This window comes from Macrotis lagotis, chromosome X (assembly GCF_037893015.1).
Source record: "Macrotis lagotis isolate mMagLag1 chromosome X, bilby.v1.9.chrom.fasta, whole genome shotgun sequence".
In the NCBI taxonomy this organism is placed as follows: domain Eukaryota; kingdom Metazoa; phylum Chordata; class Mammalia; order Peramelemorphia; family Peramelidae; genus Macrotis; species Macrotis lagotis.
The window spans coordinates 329,906,574-329,927,614 of NC_133666.1; the positions used below are offsets into that span (position 1 = coordinate 329,906,574).

A 21,041-nucleotide genomic window follows, 5' to 3' on the forward strand; every position below is an offset into this window, starting at 1 on the left:
ACCCAATATGATGGTATTAATGTTATGAACCAGCAAAGGAAATGAATTTTCTTTGGTTATTTCTCCTGTGATTACCAGGGTCTCAGTTCACTGGGTTATTTCCTGATCAGTGATAATGAGTCAATGTGGAAAGAGAAGAAGAAAGGAAGGATGGAAGAAAGAAAAGAGAGAAAGAGAGAGGGAGGGGGAGAGAGAGAGGGAGAGAGAGAGAGAGAGAGAGAGAGAGAGAGAGAGAGAGAGAGAGAGAGAAACAAAGGAAGGAAGGAAGGAAGGAAGGAAGGAAGGAAGGAAGGAAGGAAGGAAGGAAGGAAGGAAGGAAGGAATGAACATTGTTTGGATCCTGATTGCTTAAATGTAATAGCAATTATTTCTTTGTTTCTCTTTTGGCCAGAAACCCTGGGGCTTCCCCCCTCAGATTGATTTTTACTAGGTAAAAGAGAACATTCTTCATTTTTTTAACCCAACCAGTAAATAGGCATTGCTTCAGCCAAATTGAGACTTATTAAAGACCTTAACTTATAAAGGCCAAAGTCTCCCACTGTTCAGGGGCATCTCCCCTTGTCCTGATCCATATTGAGCTATTGGACCCAGATGGCTCTGGAGGAGGAAAGTGAGGCTAGTGACTTTGCACAGTCCTCCCTCACTTAATTCCAATTTATTTGCATGTTATGGTATCACATCCCTGAAGATTTAGTCCTCTTCAAGAAAAAAGGACAAATAGCATACTCAGTTGTGAAAATTTTGAGTTGAGTGTTGTACAGGATTTCTAAGGCTAACTTCATCCTTGTGACAATTTGATTCAGAATCTCCCAGTCCTGTGAAGTTGTGCATCTTGTTCACTAACTAACTAAATCATGGGGAAATGATTTGAAAACCTTAAAGCATACTACAAATGTTAGCTATCATTTTTGTTATTATCATTGTTTAAATCTGAAAGTTTTCCTTTCTAGTTCATAGCAGAGCCATGTTCCCAGGAGAGTAGTGATCTATCATGGGATGCTATCCATCTATGTGTTACTAGATGGGGGAAACCAGTTGCAGAGACATTCTTCAGTCATCATAGATCTGGAGCAGGAAGGAAACAGAGATAAATTTGATCCTTCATTTTACAGATGAGAAATTCAGGTCAAGGAAGTTAAAATTCCTTGCCCAAATTCAATGGGTAGGAAGTGACAGAGTAAATATTTGAATTCAGGTCCTATAACTCCAAGTTCAACTTTCTTACTAATTCCTCTGGCTAACACATATATGATGTGACATGAGAATCACTATCAGCAATCTTTGAGAGGAATCTGGAAGAATAGCAGAGGCATTTATAAGTGGCAAAATGTTGTCCTAATGTTCATAAAGGGGTAAAGCATAGATTTCAGACATGAAAATGCCATGACTGATAAGTTTGATATTGATTTGTGAAAGGGCTACCAGGCTGCTAAGTGTATTTGATGCAGAAAATAGTAGAAGGCCCTGGAGCCACTTATCTTGGATAAGATAAAACTAAGAGGAGATATGACAGCTGAATATTTCAGATATTTGATGAGTTGTCATGTGTGAGAAGAAATATATTTGTTCTGTTTTGTTTCAGAAGAGAGTATGAAGACTAAAGATTAGACATTTCAGGGAGATAGCTTCCAATGCAACTTAACAAATAAACATTCAAACAACTAGACCTCTTTAATGATGAAATGTTTTAACAGTGGTGATGAGCTTTCCATAATTAGAAGAGTACATCTTGCCTTTGTGACAAACCATCAAGCCTACTAGAGAGGAAATTCTTGTATTGGGTGACTAGTTGTACTAGAGAACCAACAAAGTCTTGTCTTTTTCCGAGAGTTTATGATTTTTAAGTGTAGTAATTTGAAGGGCTAGGGACCCTTATACCAAGTTTCACTAATATCAATGAGTCAAGTCCCTAGATTGAAACTAGCTACTCCACATGATTGTAGGGAACCTCTAAAAAGCACTGGGTTGATTATTCTAACCCTACTGACTCAAGTCCTGGTTCCCATGTGTTCTGCCCAATGCTAACTATCACTAGGATTAATAAACTAGTGTCCACTTAACCAACTGACATCAATTATTTTAAGGGATATTTATTGAGATGATATAATCAGAATGGAGTACAAATATTTCCTTCTAATGTTTGGGGTTCCCCTCCCCTATTCCACCTTATTCCCTGCAGAAAATGAACTTAATCCTAATGCAGTTGCTACATTCTCCTAATCAAGTTCACACTTCTAAATGTGACACAGCAGGCAGCTAGGTGGCACAGTGCATAGAGCACCGGCCCTGGAGTCAGGAGTACCTGGGTTCAAATCAGGCCTCAGACACTTAATAATTACCTAGCTGTGTGGCCTTGGGCAAGCCACTTAACTCCATTTGCCTTGCAAATAAATAAAGAAACAAATAAAGAAACAAACAAATAAATAATAAAAAATAAATGTGATATGGCCAAAGGATAAGTCCCTGCTGCTTCTTCTTAGCCATCTTTGATCCATTCATAGGCAGGGCTAAGCAGGTCCCTCAGCACTTGACTTCTCTTGGGTTGATTAGTTCAATGCCAGGCTCAGAGCAATTGCTCAATAAATACTTGCTGACTTGAGTCATCGAGTTTGGTTGGTCCACTAAATCTATTTGGATTCTAGCTCCCAGATGATTCACTCTTCTAACCTTTTTAAATTCATTGGATCATACTCTAATCTGCTACTTCTTCACCTAAGAGCAGGAATGAACAGAGATCTGCACTCACAAGCCCCAGGTCATCTGTGGCAGAACATTAAAGGCCAAGCCTCTTTTCCCAGTCAGAGATTTCCAGCATAGATTCCTCATTTCAACCACCCAGAACTCTCTGATTAGTGCCTTCTGTAAGCAGTCTCAGTTCTCAGCTGGTTGTCAATCAAAAGATCCTTTTTTTCCACAAGGAAAACAGATCAAAAATAAGACTGTCACAGGATGAATCCAGAGTCTATTAAACTCTGCCCCTCAAGAGTCTTGACTAAGTGTTTCTTCTACAACACTGATAAAGTGACCATCCAGCCTCTGTTCCAGTAAGGAGAATCCATTCTCTTTTAAAGCAGCTCATTCATCTTTTGGTTAGAAAGCTTTTCCTTTCATCAAGACTTAATTCTCTGTAACTATCAACCATTTTTTCTAGTTCTGTAGGTTGCATCAAAGTTTTCTTCCCTATTGCAGCCCTCCAAATATATGAGTACCTAGATCATATCCCCCCACCCAAGTCTAACAACTGATAGCACAAGGAGAGCAACAAGCATGACAGGAGAAGGAAGGCTTATTCTGAAATCTGAGACAATTATTACCTATTATAATGAGTAAAATTGAGAAAACTATCCATGGTTTGGAGTGGATAGCAAAATGATTCAATGTTTAAAGACTACATGGAGGACAGGAGGAGAGCAGTAAATTAATTCTCAGGAGATAAGGGCAATGTCTCTCAGCATGTAAGACTCAATGAATGGACATGCTTTGGATACTGAGCAAGAAAGATCAAAATGATAGAGAGGTAGTTGATGACTTTGAACAAGGTTGTCTCAATTAGACTAGAGCAAAGGGATAACAGAACATTACTCCTCATTCAGTGCTTTCTGACTTTGTACAAAATGGGTAAGGTTGGAATGCCAGAGGAAGGATTCTTCAGGCTATTGATTTCAGACCCAGAAGACTGGGGTGAGGCAGAGCACAAAGAGGGTCAGGAATGGCTCAGAACCAGAGTGGGGACTGTCCTTCCTTTCCAATTTGTCATCCTCAGCAGTTGCCAAAAGGATTTGGAGTCATGATCCTTTTCCAGTCCTCAAAATACCTTTTGATGACCCTATTACTTGGCAGCAGCACTCATTTGAAAATATCCTTGAAGCCTTGAGCACACATTACAAGTACTCTGGAGTATCAAATATGAAACCCCTTAAAGTCTCTTCCCCTGAGCCCAAAAACACCCATCTTCTATTTTTACCAGAATGGTTGGATTCCATTAAACTGCTTTAGGAAATCATCCTGATATATTCCTGGATAGTATTCTTCTGAAATATTATAGTCAAGGATCAAATTTATCTTAGATGGTTTAGAATATAATGGTTAAATCAAGGATTTGGTAGCATGATATACAATAACAAATGGGTTACATTGCTGTTCAGTTGTTTCAGTAATACCCAGTTCTTTATGACCCTATTTGTAGTTTTCTTGGCAAAGATACTGGAATAGTTTTGCCATTTTCTTCTCCTGCTCATTTTACAGATGTGAGAACAGAGGCAAATAGTGTTAAATGACTTGCCCAGAATCACATATCTGAGACTGTATAATGAACCTAGGTCTTCCTCACTCCAGGCCTGCCTAAATGGGCAGTAAGAACTGCTCAAATATACATAACACTTTTAGATTCATAAAGTGTACATACATTATTTTATTTTGTCCTCATAATTTAAACCCTGGGAGGTAGGAACTATGTGTATTTTTGGCTTGATTTTACAGATGAGGCAACTAAAATTCAAATTTTCCCAATGTCATACAGATAATAAATTTCATAAATAATATTTTAATCATGGGCTCCCTGACTCTTAATCCTAGCCACTGGGTCATGCTGAGCCTCTCCTGAGTAGCACTGATAGTGTCTTTAGGAAGAATTAAATTCTAGGCCTATTTTGATTAAAGTACAATCAAATTAATAGCAGTCACTGCAAAACAAGTAACTATAGAATACCTCTATGAACTTTCAGAGGCCAAATTCTTTTATGGCTTGTTTATTATACCTTATTACAAAATTTAAGTCAAGTATTAGGTTGCAGGTTCTGTGTCATCTGCTGACCTTCACATGTCATCTGCAACATCCATAAAATCTCCCCAAAATTTCTCATTAAAATTTCTTATGCTGGGGTGGCTAGGTGGCACAGTGGATAGAGCACCAGCCCTGGAGTCAGTAGTATCTGAGTTCAAATCCAGCCTCAGACACTTAATAATCACTTAGTTGTGAGGCCTTGGGCAAGCCACTTAACCCCATTTGCTTTGAAAAAGCTAAAAAAAATTTCTTATGCCAACCTGTGAATCATGATAGTGGAAGGTTGGGTATGGTGGATCAGCTATCTGTGTTGGAAAAGAGCATTCACACTGATGGAATCAGATTCTTGGAAATATTAAACATTAAAATAATTAGGGCAGAATTAGGTAGAAGATATTGCATATTAAATATAAAAAACATTCATATAAAACTCTTGATTTTATAAAGCTTATTCTTTGCAACCATGCTGAGAGGTAGGTAGAGTATTATTCTTTCCACTTTACAGATGGGGAAACAAGATAGGTCACATGTCTTGCCTATCATCACAAAGTTGGTATCAGCACTGAGACTCAAATGCAGCATGGTGCTGAGGGCTGAGGTTGGACTTGAAATCATAGTACTCAAGTTCAAATCCCAATTTTTCCCCCTAATTTCCTGTGTGATAATAGGAAGTCAATTAAATTCTCTAGGTTTTGGTTTTCCATCTGAAAAACAGGGAGGTTGGACCAGATGACCAATGATGTCATTTCCAACTCAAACTCATGATCCTATTACTTTAGTTTTGCCCACTAAATAATGCTGTTTGCTCAACCAAAGCTTCTCAAATGAATTAGCAGAACCCTTGACCCATAATTGTCTTGAGTTATTTGACTACACATAAGGAAAGACTTTAGTGCTCCCCCCACTCCAAACACCCACAAATAGAAACACACACAAAACTCTTCTGATCTACCTCCAGTTCTTTCAGATTCCATTAGTTCTTCCAAGACCAGTTCAGGTTCCCAATATCCTATGTAAATTGATCTTTATCTACTCCAACCTATGCTGTTATTTCTCATTTCTGGCTTCTTATATGACATATTATACATTTCATACTTCTTAGCAGCAATTTTTGTTATTTTCCCCCAGATTATGGAGTATCTTGTGCCAGAGACCAACTACAAGAAACTGGGTAGTTCAGTGGATAGAGTATCAGGGCTAGAGTCAGGAAGATCGCAACCTAAATCTACCCTATAACACCTGGGTGACTCTAAGCAAGTCATCTAACCTCTCTTAGCCTCAGTTTCTTTATCTTCAAAATGGGAATAATAATACCAATTACCTCCTAGGATTGTTGTGAGAATTAGATGAAAAAACATATAAAATGCTTTGCAAACTTTAACGTCCTGTATAAATGTTACTGTTACTGTTTTTTACCATTTTAAGTCAAGTCCAACTTTTGTGTCCATGATTCCTTTAGGAGTTTTCTTGGCAAAAATACCAGAAAAATGGTTTGCCATTTCCTTTTTCAGATCATTTTATAGATGAGGAAACTGAGACAGAGTTCAGTAATTTGTCAGGGTTACATAGCAATTAAGTATTTGAAACAGAATTTCAACTCGGGTCTTCCTGTCTCGAAGCCCAAGTGCTCTAAAAACTAAGCCACCTGATCACACATATAAATGCTAACTATAATTATTATCAAGTAGTTAGATGATGCTGAAGTGAATGAACAACAACAACTCTTCCTAAATAGAAAAAATTAAAAAAGAAAAGTTGAAAGAATTAATTTTTCTTTTCTTCTTTTATCAGGGAGAATGAAATTTTCCTTGAAAGATGGGGTTTGACTTTCCATCAGACCCTGCCCATGTACACATAATCAGCAATCTTAGAGATATATTAATAAAATTTGTATATTAACCCACCCTCCCAAAAAGAAAGGAAAGATGAAATTTTTCAAGAGGAAAATTAGAAAAATAATCTAAGAAAACAGAAAGAAATGTCAGAAAATTTGGGCAAAGGAAGAATGATTGAAGGTTCTCTGCTCTGCTCCCATGTAGCAGAGAATCTAAATTCAGGATCCACAGACCCGAAAAATCAGTTTTATTTTCACAAACTTCTAAGTGAAATATAACCTTTCCTTCCATTATGAATGTAGACACCAACCCACAGCAATATGAGGAATCCACAATGATACAAACTCAGATTAAGAAGCTCTTCCCTAGAGGGTAGAACTGGACTGGCACTGATTGTAGATGATAGAACTGGACTGATGACTCCTGCCATGAAGAAATCAAGCTTCCTGGACTCCATCATATAATTCTATGGATTCACAGTTCCTTCTGTGGGAGAGGACATACATTTCTGACCAGTATAAGAAGGGTCAAGTCTTGGATATTGATAACTTCCTACTGAGACACACCAAAATAATGAGTCTGGCTACTCAAACATTTAGATGGTTCATAAACTTCTCTGGGGAGGGAGAAGTATACAGAAAACACGAGAGAGACTTATCAATGCAGAATTCTTCTATACAACAGTAATAATCACCCAACTTCTGATGAACATGCAGCAATGGGACAATCTACTCGTTGCAACTCATTCTATTTGGAAAGTCTTCTCATTATTTTGAAAAGTGTTACTTCTTGTAATGACTTGAGTCAAAAGACTTGCCCACCTACAATTTATTGATTGTCATTTCTGTAGCATGACCACCCTGGGTCCTAGGCTATTCTCCTGAGCTTCAGATATGTCCTGATATGCATGTGGTTCCACTAGGATCTAGCTAATACTTCCCTGGACTCCAGATTGGATCTGAAGCTGCCAGACAGAGATACATTCTTTTATATTAAAGAGTAAATAAGCTCTTCAGGCAAATTTTTTGAATGCACCAATCATGAGTAAGTCAGGTAAAAATGCATACAAGTTTAGTACAATTTCTTTATCCCTGGGGATCACACCTTATATACTCAACAATCATTTGAGCTATTTCTGTCTTAATCCCTCCCTCCACCGCATCCCAATCCCCCTAATACATACTGCCAAAACTGGGAAGGAAAAGAGGAGGAAGGACTGAAAGTCTAATCAGTTTGAATTGCTTATTTTGACCTAAAAGTGATGGAACTTCTTGATTCATTTCTTGCCCTCTTTCTTCCATATGATTTTTTTTTGGGGGGGGGGGAGGTAGGAGGTGGGTATGGGAGAGAGGTAATAGGTAGGAGAAATCTTTTTTTTAAAACCCTCCAATCTTAATTGCCTTGGGGCATTGAGAAGTTAGGTGGTTTGCCCATGATCACTCAAATAGTGTCAAAAGACATTATCTTAAATCCATAGCCATCTGATTCCAAGGTCAGTCTTCTACCTACAGTTGTTTTTTTTTTTTTAACATGGAGTCCGTGAATTTTAAAAATGTAAATATATTGACAAATATATTTCAATATAATCTGTTCCACTGGCAATCTTATATATTTTATTTTATTCATTTAAAAACAATATTCTCAGAAGGATTCATAGACTTCACTAGACTGACAGTGGGCCTCTTTCATATACAAAAAGTTCAAGTCCATGTCCTGTCTGCCCCTGTTAAACAATATAAGTCTTCAAATATTTGATTTTTTTCTTTCACTCTTCCCCAGACCTGACCTGATTAGCACAAAGTACAGGAATGCAACTGTTGGCAAATGCACTAGATTTGGAGTCAGAAAGGCCTGAATTCAAATTTTTCTTCAGATACATAGTAATTGTCCCACTTAATCTCTTTCAACCTCAATTTCTTTATCTGAAAAATTAAAATAATAACATAACTTACCTCTTGGGATTGTTAAGATCATATATATAATATATAGATATATAATATATAGATATAATATATATAAATGCATGGTGCATTACAAATCTTATAGGGTTATATAAATGCTACTATTAAATTACTGAAATATGTTATTATTAATGAAATGTAATTATGTTAGCTTTTATTTCACAGCCTCATTATATTTCTGGCTCATGTTGAACTTGTCCACTGAAAAGCCTAGGTTTTTTTTTTCACATGAACCTCTGCTAAGCCAGGTCTCCCTTATCCTATACTAGTGTAGTCATTTTCTAAAATGAAAGATTAAGCATAGGACTTTATGCTTCTCCCTATTAAATTTCAATGCTAGATTCAGCCCATCATTTGGCCCAGCCTGTCAAATTTTTTCTTTGAATCTTGATTCTGTCATCCAGGATATCAGCTCTCTCTCCTAGCTTCATGTCATCCAAAAATGTGATAAGCTCACATGCCGTTCATATTACACAGTGAGAGCACAGCTGTTGGCAGCAGCCTGGGCTTAGTGGGACTAGCCTGGTGGATATGAGAGCTCTTTTCCCCATGTACAGAAAAGAATAAGTTACCAGCAACATCATAAACTTCAAGGGAAGTATTTCACTCATGACATCTTTTACCTTTAACTGGGACTTAAAACACACTAAACTATATGTAGTGAGAAACTTCATGTGGCTTCCTAAGATGTCTCATCCACAATGTGGGAGAAGCTTGGAGTCATAATTATATTCAATAAAAATATTAATTGTGAAATAAATGAATAAATAGCATATTACTAGTAAGAACTTTCTGGGTATTTGGGCATGATACTTAGACATCTAAATCACAGCTTATAAAGTAAACTTAATCATGATGGCCTACTGCATAAGATTGCCATCAGGAATATTACAAATGAGCAATAATGACACATTTATATAGCACTGAACATTTTATGAAGCAATTATAACAATATATTATAGGTAAGATGGGTATAATAAATATTACCATTCTAATTTTATAAATGTGAAAATTGAAGACTAGAAAGGTTCATTGGAATGCCCAATATCACACAGCAAAAAGGGAAGAACCAGGGTTTTGAACTCAGGGAGTCAATTTCCTTGTCCTTTGTTCTTTCTAGTAAACCATGAAAGCACTGGGCTAAAGCACTCTGATAAAATTATTTCATTAACATTGATTTGCTATGTTCTATATGAGAACATATAATATACCATATAAAGCCAGATATGAGAGGCATTATGTTATAAGGGACAGAGAACTGATCTTGGAGTCAGGAAGACCTGGGCATAAATTCTATCTCTCATCATGGATGGGGGGATTCTATCAGTCAACTAACAAGGCAGTTCTATATGTTCTCAGCCCTATATGGAATTCTGGGGATATAAATGCAAAGAATAAAACAATCTCTGTTCTTAAGGAACTTTCATTGGATTAGAAGAGGCAAAACACATATACATTATATATCCATATATAATAAAAATATATACCTATACATAAATATATAATAAAAATATAAAATTTTCTCATTTGTCAATATATAATATAAAATGTGTGGTGTGAATAGAATATAAATGTAATGATAATACTAAATATATTAATATGAAATATTTTCATGTCAATATACAATATATAAGGATAAAATATAATAATAAAATTATATAATATAGTTAGAAAAGGAGGGTGCTACTACTTCAAGGGTCTGAGAAAAGTCTGCAAGTAAAGTTCTGAGCTGAAAAAACCCAATAGATTCTATAAGGTAAAGTTGACAAGGGAGAACATTCCAGCTATGGGAACAACCAATGTAAGAATATGGAGATGGAAGATGGAAACCTATATGGGAAGAACAGAATGAAGACCAGTTTGGCTTAGTCATTAGTTTGGAAGAGGATTAATATATACCAAGAATGAAAATAACGTTTCGGATTAAGTTGCGAGAGTCCTTAGAAGCTAAACAAAGGAATTTTTATCCCTGAAGCAAGAAGTCAAGAGGCAAGAAGTAACTTGTGATACAATGGGTATTGAGATAGACCTGGAGTCAGGAAAAATATGAATTCAAATCCAGCCTCAGACATTTATTAGCTAAGTGATCTTGGCAACTTCTGTTTTTCTCCATTTCCTCAACTGTAAATTGAGGATAATACAAGCATTTAGCTCACAAGGTTGTTGTGAGGATCAAATGAAACAATAATATTTGAAAGTAGGAAGGAAGGAAGGAAGGAGGGAGGGAGGAAGGAAGGAAGGAAGGAAGGAAGGAAGCACTCAGTACAGTGCAGGCTTTATTTAAGTGTTTATTCCATCCCTTCCCTAACTTTCTAGAGTTGATTTAGACCAGGAATAGCATAGTTGGAAAGCACTGAAGAATAATCACTTTGGCAGTTGTATGGAGGATAGACTAGGAAAGATGATTCAGGAATACTAATTAGTAGGTCATTGAAATAGTCTAAGCAAGCATCATTGATGTTCTAAACTAAAGTAGTTGTCATTTCATTAGAGACTCGGTGTCAGCTACAGGAAAACTCATATAAATAGAAATGATAAAAATTTGTCAGTTAGTTGGATCTATATGGTTAGGGAGGGTCAAGAATAACAGAGGATATAAACCTGAGATCCTGGAAGAATGATGCTGCCTTTGACAGAAATAGGGAAGTGTGAAAAGAGAGTGGATTTGAGGAAAAAGGCAATGAATTATGTTTTTGATATTTTGAGTTTAAAATGTCTCCAATTCATCCAGTTTTAAATGCCTGATTAGGCAGTAGGCAAAATGGGATTGAAGGTCACAGGAGCAATGATTGGGGTTAAATCCATAGATGTTTGAGTCATCTACATAGAGGTAATAATTAAACTGTTGAGAACTAATTAAGAAAGAATGTTAAAAAAAAAGAAATTAGGATCCAGGATAGAACTTCCTGGAGCATCCAGATTTAAGGGATGTTATATTGTTGATGAGCCATCAAAGTACATTGAGAAATAATGTTCAGATAGCCAGGAGAGAATACTGTCATAAGAACCTGGAGAGCAGAAGGTGGTCATCCCTTTCGAACCTGTTACCTCTCATTACATTTCCAGACCATTACTCTACTCTGACTTCTTTCTTCCCTTCTCAATCTCAACTCTATATTTAACCAGTTCAGCTTGTCTTCTTTTTAATACCTTACCACCTTGCTTATTCCTGCTCTGATTGCTCCCAAAACTTTGTACTTCCTTTCATATTCATTATTCTTCATAAAGCTGGGGAAAAATCATATAACTGCATTGGAATGCATACCCTATTAAGTTCATATTATTCAGTTTTAGCTGGGTCTTCACTGAATTGTTGTTAAGTTAATCACTGTGTTCTTGGTTACCCCATGGACCATACTGTTGTTGGAGTTTCTTTTGGCAAAGGTAATGGGCTGGTTTGCTATTTCCTTCTCCAGTGGATTGAGGCAAACTGGTGTTGTAACTTGCTCAGTCACACAGCTGAGTATCTAAGGCTAGATTTGAACTCAAAGATAAGTCTTTTTTTATTTTTTTTTCAAGGCAGATGGGGTTAAGTGGCTTGCCCAAGGCCACACAGCTAGGTAATTATTAAGTGTCTGAGACCAGATTTGAACCCAGGTACTCCTGACTCCAGGGCTGGTGCTTTATCCACTGCACCACATAGCCACCCCTAAAGATAAATCTTCTTAACTACAGACCTGTGAATCATGATAAGGGTGAAGAATAGGGGATTATGGTTAGATAGTAGGAAATAGAATACTTATGATTAATGGTGAAAGCCAAGGTGTTACCATCCCTGTGTGTGATTGAGATAGAATAGAGGAAGATATCATGAGGTTTAAGAGGATTGAGGATTGGGGAGGTTAGGGAATCTGAGTGCATATCATTATGAATTTTGAAGTGAACTAGGTCTTACATTCTTATTACTAGAAAGGGAATACAGTAATATGGAAAAGCCACCATCTTCATATGGTGAAAAGGTATAATAAATTGAATTTAAAAAGAAAAATTGCTGAATAATAGTAGCAAAGAGTCTTGGAAGTGGTAATGGGGAGAAAAGAGTATTCTGACATCATTCCAGCAGCAGGTATAATTTGTGTGTGTGTGTGTGTGTGTGTGTGTGTGTGTTCTAAAGGGATGCAATTGAAGGTATATTCAGAGCTAGAGAAAATGGTTAAGATTGTTGCATCATCTGGAAGAAGTCAGTGAAAGGAATATGAGAAGAAAAGGTCCAGAATGAAGGAAAGTTTATTCATTATGGAATGAGAATTTCAGAAGGCAAGTGGAAAGGGTGGGTTTGATTGGAATAAAACACAGATGAGAAAAGATTAAGAGGAATAATGATGAGAGGTAGACATTGGGGAGCATTGGCTCTTAAGTAGCTCTTGATTAAGTTATATAGAGATATGGAAAGTAGTGGGGGTTGGGAATCATCCATTCTTTGGGCTACAGGGGGTAGCAGATGAATTGCAGTTGTCATGTTTGAAGGAGTTGGCATAGTAAGGAAAAGCTCAAAAGCACTGAACCTTGGTTGTCCTTCCTACTGTTCTAGGATGATGCCAAATCCTCATTTTACAAAAGGGGAAACAAGTCCAGGATAGCTATTTACCTGTTTATACAAGCTTTGTTGTTTAGTTATGTCCACCTCTTTATGACCCGATTTGGAGTTTTATTGGCAAAGATACTCAAGTGGTTTGCTATTTCCTTCTCCATCTCATTTTACAGATGCGAAACTGAGGCAAATGGAGTTAAGTGATTTGCCCAGAGTCGAAGTTAGTAAGTGTCTCAGAACTCAAGGAGATAAACCTTTCTGTCTTGGGTTCTGCACTCTATTCTTGCCACCAACTGACTTCCCTTATATAGGTAGTAACTTCAGAAATGGGATTTGAACCCAGGTCCTCTGACTCCCCAATCTAGTGTCAATTCCACTGCAACACAGAGGCATAGGCTATTGTTGAAAGGTATTCTTTAGATCATGTGAATCAATCTCCTCCTTCTTAATATTCCCTAAATTGTTTTATATAGATTTTTACTCCATGAATCAATTAAACCCTTCTTGAATTAAATTGTACTTTATAACATTTGAATATCAATCCTATTGATTCCTATCTTTCAGACCACAAGATGAGACACCCAGATACCAGTTTTCATCTGTTCAAAAGCATTCAGGGTGACTTTGAAAGGGTTAACTGAGAGCCCTGGATTCATTCCAGTAAATGTTCCCATGAAGAAGATCCATCAAATCTTCTGTACTGGAACAAGGTACATAATATCGGACAGGCTACGTAATCAATCTGTCAAGTCTCTCAGCCTAAAATGATTTCTAAGAATATTCTGGCAGAAACACAAAGCAAAGTCTACAGTGTGGAAAGGTGATGTACTTCTCTGGGTGATGCATCTGTTCCCTTCTGGAAGTGGAAACATTTGGAAGGGAAGCCTTTGCAAACTCTAACATACTAAAAATCTGGGACTAGAATAGGCAGCTGCTCTTGGAAATGTTTTCCTTAGCATAGAACGGGAACACAGTAGGTTCTTAATAAATTCTTGTTGACTTGACCTAGTTTTCTCAACTATAAAATGAGAGAATAGACTTAGCTGGCCCAAAGTCTAGTTTTGGATTTCTGAGTCTCAGTAATCATAACAAGTTTGATCCTCCCTCTCATATGGTGAGAGGGTAAGAAACTATTATTGTAATCATCTTATTATTATTATTATTATTCAGTCATTTTCAGTCATATCTGACTTTTGATAAATCCATTTGGGATTTTCTTGGCAAAGTTATTGGAGAGAATTGCCATTTCCTTTTCCAGTTCATTTCACAGAGAAGGAAACTGAGGTAAACAGGATTAAGCGACTTGACATGGCTAATAAATATCTGAGGTCAGATTTGAACTCAGGAAGATGATTCTTCCTGACTCCAGGTCCAGCCCTATCTACTGTAATACCTAACAATGACCAAAGGGCAAAAGCACGTTTCCATCATAACATGGCCATCAGGACAATGAAGAGCTAACATTTATAAGATGCTTATTCTGGATCAAGTGCTTTATTTCTGTCTCATTTGATTCTAACAACAACCCTAGAAGGTAGAAATTATTAACTGAGGCAAACAGAGGTAAAGGGGCTTGCCCAGGGTCACGTAGCCAGGAAGTATCTTCAACTGAATTTGAACTCAGGTCTTCCTGACTCTAGGCCCAGAGCTCTATCCATCTCATTATTCAGCTATCTTTTATCTTAACTGATAATCACTGTTGAAGGGATGATTGGACACAACATTAAGAGATACAACTGTCTGCATATTTCAACTTTGAGGCTCAGAAAAGTCTGTGATCATTTGAAACATCAATTCAGTAAAAACAAAAACATTTGCTCTCCTTCTATGAGGCACATTGATTCTCCCAAAGAAAATGAGAAACTTTGCCTCACCCACACAACTGGGTGGTCATATTCAGTCTCCACCTGCAAATATCTACTTCTGATTTTTCACAAAATGTTGTAAGAGAAAAGTGAGGAAAGAAGGACAAAGGGGAAAAGGGGAGGGTTAGAAAAGGGGAGGATTAGAAAAAGAAGTGGAAGAAAGAGAGTCAAGATAAGACCCAGAGCACAACTTTCCCTCAATCCTCTCCATCTCAAACAATGAATACTTCACATCTTCCAGGTAGACCTTGCAATGGCTGAGTAAAAAAGAGACCTTTGAAATCCCCCTTGCCTTCTGATGGCCTTTGAAGGACTTCTTATTGGTGTGTACACTGAGAGCTTTGGTTGCTATAAACACACTGACCCTGTGATGTTCGTTACTGTGATAAAGTCACTATACCAACCAAATAATTACTCAAGACCAAACAAAAGGATTTTCCATAAAGGAAAAAAGCCAAAACCAAATAACAGCCAGAAACAGAAAAAAATTATTTCTCTTTATGATTTCCAAAGAAATAAATTGAAAATAACAATGCAGCAGGGGTATAGTGGATAGAGCACTGGCCTCAGTTCTTCCCTCACCTTCCCCCCAATTGCCTCAAAAAAGAAGAAGATTTGGGTTCAAGTTCTGCTCTGATACATATTGACTGAATGCTAACTGAGTCCTGGTTAATCAGCTATTGTTCAGTTGTTTCAGTTGTGTCCAATTCTTCATGAACCAAGTTGGGCTTTTCACAGCAAAGATACTAGAGTGGTTCACCAATTCCTTCTCCAGTTCATTTTATAGATGAGGAAACTTAGTCAAACAAGGTTAAATTATTTGCCCTAGGTTACACAGCTAGGAAGTATTTGAGAATGAATTTGAACTCTGGTCCTTCTGACACTAGGACTGGCAGTCTATCCATTGCTCTCTAGCTTCCCTAGACTTAATTAGGGAACTTCTATATAACTTAATCATTAACTTTACTCCATCATATCTGGACCATAGAGATGGCTCTTAATTAAATGAGATACAGATCCCTGGAGCATCAGGATTTGCATAGTATGTTCTTCACTCAAAACAAGAAGGAAATGTATTATTCTGAAGGTACAATTAAAGAACAGGAGGTGGGTGGAGAAACTTATATAATCACCTTTTAATGGGCCAATCTACACTGAAAATGTAATACAATTCTTATTCTTTCTCATTTCCCTTTGAGAAGAGCAAAAACTCTCAAGTTATCAAAGTGCAATGGAGTCTCTTATTCGGGGATTGATGATTCAGTTTGTGGATTATCAAGGTCCCTTCAGAAAAAAAGATTCAATTGCTAGCTGTATGCCTAATTCACTGCTCTGTATCACCTTTATATAATATTCTGAAAGGGCTATTAAGATAGGTGAACCCTGCCCATTTGCTGAAAAAAAGTTGGTGGAGAAGACAGTTGAAATAAATGATAAACTCAAGCTTCCTGGATGAATTACCTGCAGAATTCATTTCTTTGAGTAACCCTAATCCTTCACTACTATGAATATTCAGATATTCAAATCTCTGGTAATGAGCTATTTCTCTAAGGAAATTTCATATATATATATATATATATATATACACATATATATACATATACATATACATATATATGTGTATATATGCCCATGCATTCTCACATATACATATGCAGGCATTATATATAAAATCACTGCAAATATGATATCCCTACCTGTGGAAACAGAGTCTGTGGGGGAAATCAGTTATGAGACAGCAGAGGATCACTGATTACAGAGCAGGACCATCTGGCAATTGTTCTCTGAGGTTGCAAATTATAGTTTTAGATTAAATTCAACCTCAAATACTCTTGACCTAGATTAAACCTTTTTGGACCAGAACAGAACTCTTTCAATTCATTCAATGAGTATTAATTGCATCTATAATATGCAAGAACCAAATGAGAGCACATGGGGTTTGCAAGAGCCCAGTCATTTGACTTCTCTTCTTTACTCTATTAGACCATTTAGAGAGTCATAACAACAAATCTTTACTCATAATACAGATGCTACCCTAGGAAGGACTCTCATCACCTCTTACCTAGACCAGAGCAATCATCTCTTAATTGATCCATGGGGTTTCCACTCTTCTCTCTGGCTGCCTGGGTTCAGGTAGTCTCCCCACACTTGCAATGTATTTCCTTGTAATTTCGACCTCTCAGAATCCCCAAGCTTCCCTCAAAGCAGAGTTCAATGGCCAGTTTTCTGATGCCCAATTATTAGTTCTTTTTCCCTCCTGAACTTATTCTGAAAAATTCAATCAGGACAATTGTAATAAAAACCAAAGTTCCTTTTACTTGCCAGTTATTATAAAACACCGGTATTAGACACAGTGGCCAAATCTTGAAATCCTGTTCCAATGATCTGTTTACATATTCTCTTGCAATTCTATTTCTTAGAGTATTGTAAACATCCTGTGCTGCCTAGGTAAGTCAATCCCACCTCCAGTGTTTCTTGGCAATGCTGGTAACAGGACAAACAACTGAAGACCAAAGCTCTGCTAGATTCTTTTTCATATCAGCAGTATTACTCTTACTAAAGGTACAGAACAGTAGTCTTCCCACTGCTTATTGGCCACAAGGCTTTGTAGAATGAATTATTTCATATTTCAAAATGAGAAATTAATTTTTCTTCCTCTCAGATCAAAAATTAAAAGTCTCAAAATTCTCAGCTTGGGAGAAGGAAAAAGAGGAAACCACAAAAAAGGAAGTAACCATTTTATCAAATACTCAAAGAAAAAAATCCCAAGGACCCAAATGATCACTGCCAGAAAGATGACATATAACAAGAATTCTTAATGTGTGGTATGTGAACTTTTAAAAGTATATTTTGATATTATTTAAAATATATTTATATTTCAATAAAATTGGTTTCCTTTGTAATTCAACAAGCTTTATTTTATGCACTGAAGTGTGGTTTCATCCAAGTCACTGATAAAAATGCTGAAGAACAAAAGACCAAGGATCAAGTCTTGCAGAATTCCACTATAGACTTCTCTCTATTTGATAATTAATGCATTAATCAATATTTTTATGTCTGGTTGTTTAATCTGTTCCAAATCTACATAGTATTACCATTTCTCCTATATAGGTCTCTGTCTTGTCCATGAGAATTCTATAACTATCAATAATCATTATGACATGGAGGTAGCCCTGGATTTTGAAAGGCTCTGCCAGGGTAACCTAACATGCCCTAACAAATGATGGGTGTTTTCTGAGGACCAGCCTAGCTAAGTCCAGAACTGCTCATCGTCAGTAGATTGTCCACTGGATAATTAATTTTTTGACTCTGAAAATTCACAAAATACAGAAAAATAAATATGGATCTCAGTCCTGTATAGCTCCTGTCCCCTTCTGCAGTGAGTAGTGGAAAGGGGGGACAAAGGGTGCAAAGAATCACAGTGGTTAGATGGCATATAAATATGAGCTTACCTATTGCTACCCTAGATGTGAAATAATTGTCCAGTAATCACAAAGTAGATGAGATATACTATTGGAGGAGAAAATGAATCATCTCATTCTTACTATTCTCATTATATATAAATTAGGAAGACACAAGAAAGTAGCTGCTAAATGCTAAGATGGCTCTCAGTTTCTCCATAGAAAGTTCAAATAGAGAATTTGATGAAGTTGATTTTTTCCTGTACAATTTTCAAAATTATTTTCATGGGACATTTGGTTAACTTGTACTGAAATTTATGATAAATATTTGCCCAAAAAAGCAAAACCCCAAATAAACAATTTGAATGTCTACATATATATGTATGTATAATATATATATATATGTGTGTATATATCAAGGAAAAGAAAAGAAAATAACTAAATCTACAAATAAAAGACTAAATCAATATTTCAAATTATATTGGTAGGTATATAAATATATGCGTATAATATATTAGCAGGCATAAAGGAGGATTTCTAAAACTATGTTGGAAAACATCTAGATTGGATCAAATATATGTAGGGACATACAAGTTAAAGGTGACAGTTTTGAGGACACCAAAAGACAGGAGACTTAGAAAATATTTTAGACTTTACTCTCTACCAAAATAATAATCAAGAAAATATTAAAAACTACTACCCCAGGGCAGCTAGATGGTGCAGTGGATAAAGCACTGGCCCTGGAGTCAGGAGTACCTGGGTTCAAATCCGGTCTCAGACACTTAATAATTACCTAGCTGTGTGGCCTTGAGCAAGCCACTTAACCCCATTTGCCTTTCAAAAAAAAAAACCTACTACCCCACATGCCTCTCTTCCTCTCTCCTCAGAAATTTTATAAGAATAATATACAAATATATCAGGGACAACTTTGATTAATGGATAAGAAGGGAAAATGCAAGGTGTTTTACAAATGTCTTTTTATACTTCATGCTTTACAAATGTCTTTTTATACTTTAGAGGAGAAAGAAATTGGAGAGATCATCTTGTCTAACCCTTACATTTTTCTGAAACCATTTTTACGAAACCTCAGAATGAAGGTCATATAGATCAGGAAATGTAGAGTTGGTATTTGACTCCATATGTCTTATCTTTTTACTGCACCACTGCCTTTCAAGAGTTCATTCAATTTACTAAATGATATAGCAAATACAATATGCCATTTTTTTTATTGTTTGTAGACCATAAAAACACTTGATTCAGTTAAACAAAACACCACCTTTAATAATGACATATTTCTTATACATGTCAAAATTTCTTAAAATTTGTGAAAACAAATAATGTAGGAGCAGCTAGGTGGCTCCAGTCCTGGAGTCAGGATGACCTGAGTTCAAATTCAGTCTCAGACACATAATAATTACTTAACTGTGTGACCTTGGGAGAGTTACTTAACTCCACAGCCTTGTAAAAACAAATACTGTGAAAATTTCAAAGATATCTTAGATTACTCTATTATTAAACATATTAAGTGAGACAGACAGACAGAGAGACAGAGAGAGAGAGAGAGAGAGAGAGAGAGAGAGGTACCTTAAGTGTTTTGACACCATTATGGTTGTATCAAGCCTAGAACATTACAGAGCCCTCTAAAGGAGATCAATAAAAGTGCAAAGGAATTTAATCTAATCATTTGCATAAGAAAACCAATAGGTGAATAATTCCTATTGTCCAAATTATGCATTTGGATGGACAAATGGCTTAATAGTACATTTTTTTAATATACAAACTTAGCCCATAACTGATCATAAAGAAAACAGGCTAAATTTCTCCTTGGAAAATTGTATAGTGCTTTTATTAAAAATTCCATCTTTTAAACAATATTCTTTCAGTGATGATGTGTAGTTGTGGCATAAAATACCATGGTATCTGAATAAAATTTCAGATCTAAAACAATGGTGATGTCAAACTGAAACAGAAATGACCTCAGTGGGATACATATTGAACTAGAATACCATACATTAACATTATCTATTATTATGTTAGACATTTCTCAGTTACATTTTAATCTGTTTCAGGAAGTATTCAGGATTTGAATTTAATTTGACACTTCCAATAAAGAGAATAAAAGAGTACAAACAAAGTGGGAGTTAGCAGACTGCAAGACATTACCAATCAATCAATCAATATTTATTATGTGCCAGGCAGTAAGAATACCAAAAGGCAATCATGTCTCAAGAAGTCTAAACGAAAGTTTGTGCAAGAGAGTGGTCTAGAAGATATAATCATGGAGGTATAATAAGTCATATAGATAAATGAAGGTAAACCTTCATGTTCTGATGTCAATATAACTAGACAAAGGCACTCACTATGCAGATAGAATCCTTCAGGGGGAGTTACAGGAGGACATAGACAATTATTACACAGAATGTGATAGATTTTCCTGAAAAATAGTAATAGATGTCTTGTAAGGGTATAGAGGCAGTCCCACCCCCCCTCACATTCCTACAGAGCTTAGCCATGAATCCAGTCCAAAAAGAATAAAGAATTACCTCTAGATTCTTCCAGCAAAGGCTAGTAGCCATAGTAGATCCCAGAATCTTGCAGAGATCCTGAAATAGAAAGAGTACAAGGTAATCAATCCTAGGGGGGCTTGGGTCAGGATCCATAAACT

The 21,041-nt window shown here is 36.4% G+C and overlaps 1 protein-coding gene across 4 annotated transcripts in view; it reads right to left on the reverse strand.

Annotated features, from left to right (window-relative positions):
- The window catches only part of LOC141497520 (palmitoyltransferase ZDHHC11-like), a 201,959-nt gene that overhangs the window by 139,881 nt on the left and 41,037 nt on the right, over positions 1-21,041 (reverse strand). For 3 of the 4 annotated variants that reach the window (XM_074200189.1, XM_074200187.1, XM_074200188.1), the window contains exon 3: positions 20,920-20,979. In XM_074200189.1, coding sequence (XP_074056290.1) covers positions 20,920-20,952 — 33 coding nt within the window. In that variant the 5' untranslated portion in view covers positions 20,953-20,979. Of the gene's footprint in view, positions 1-17,037; positions 17,376-20,919; positions 20,980-21,041 lie in introns of those variants that run through there. The other variant, XM_074200190.1, reaches the window with a different exon arrangement.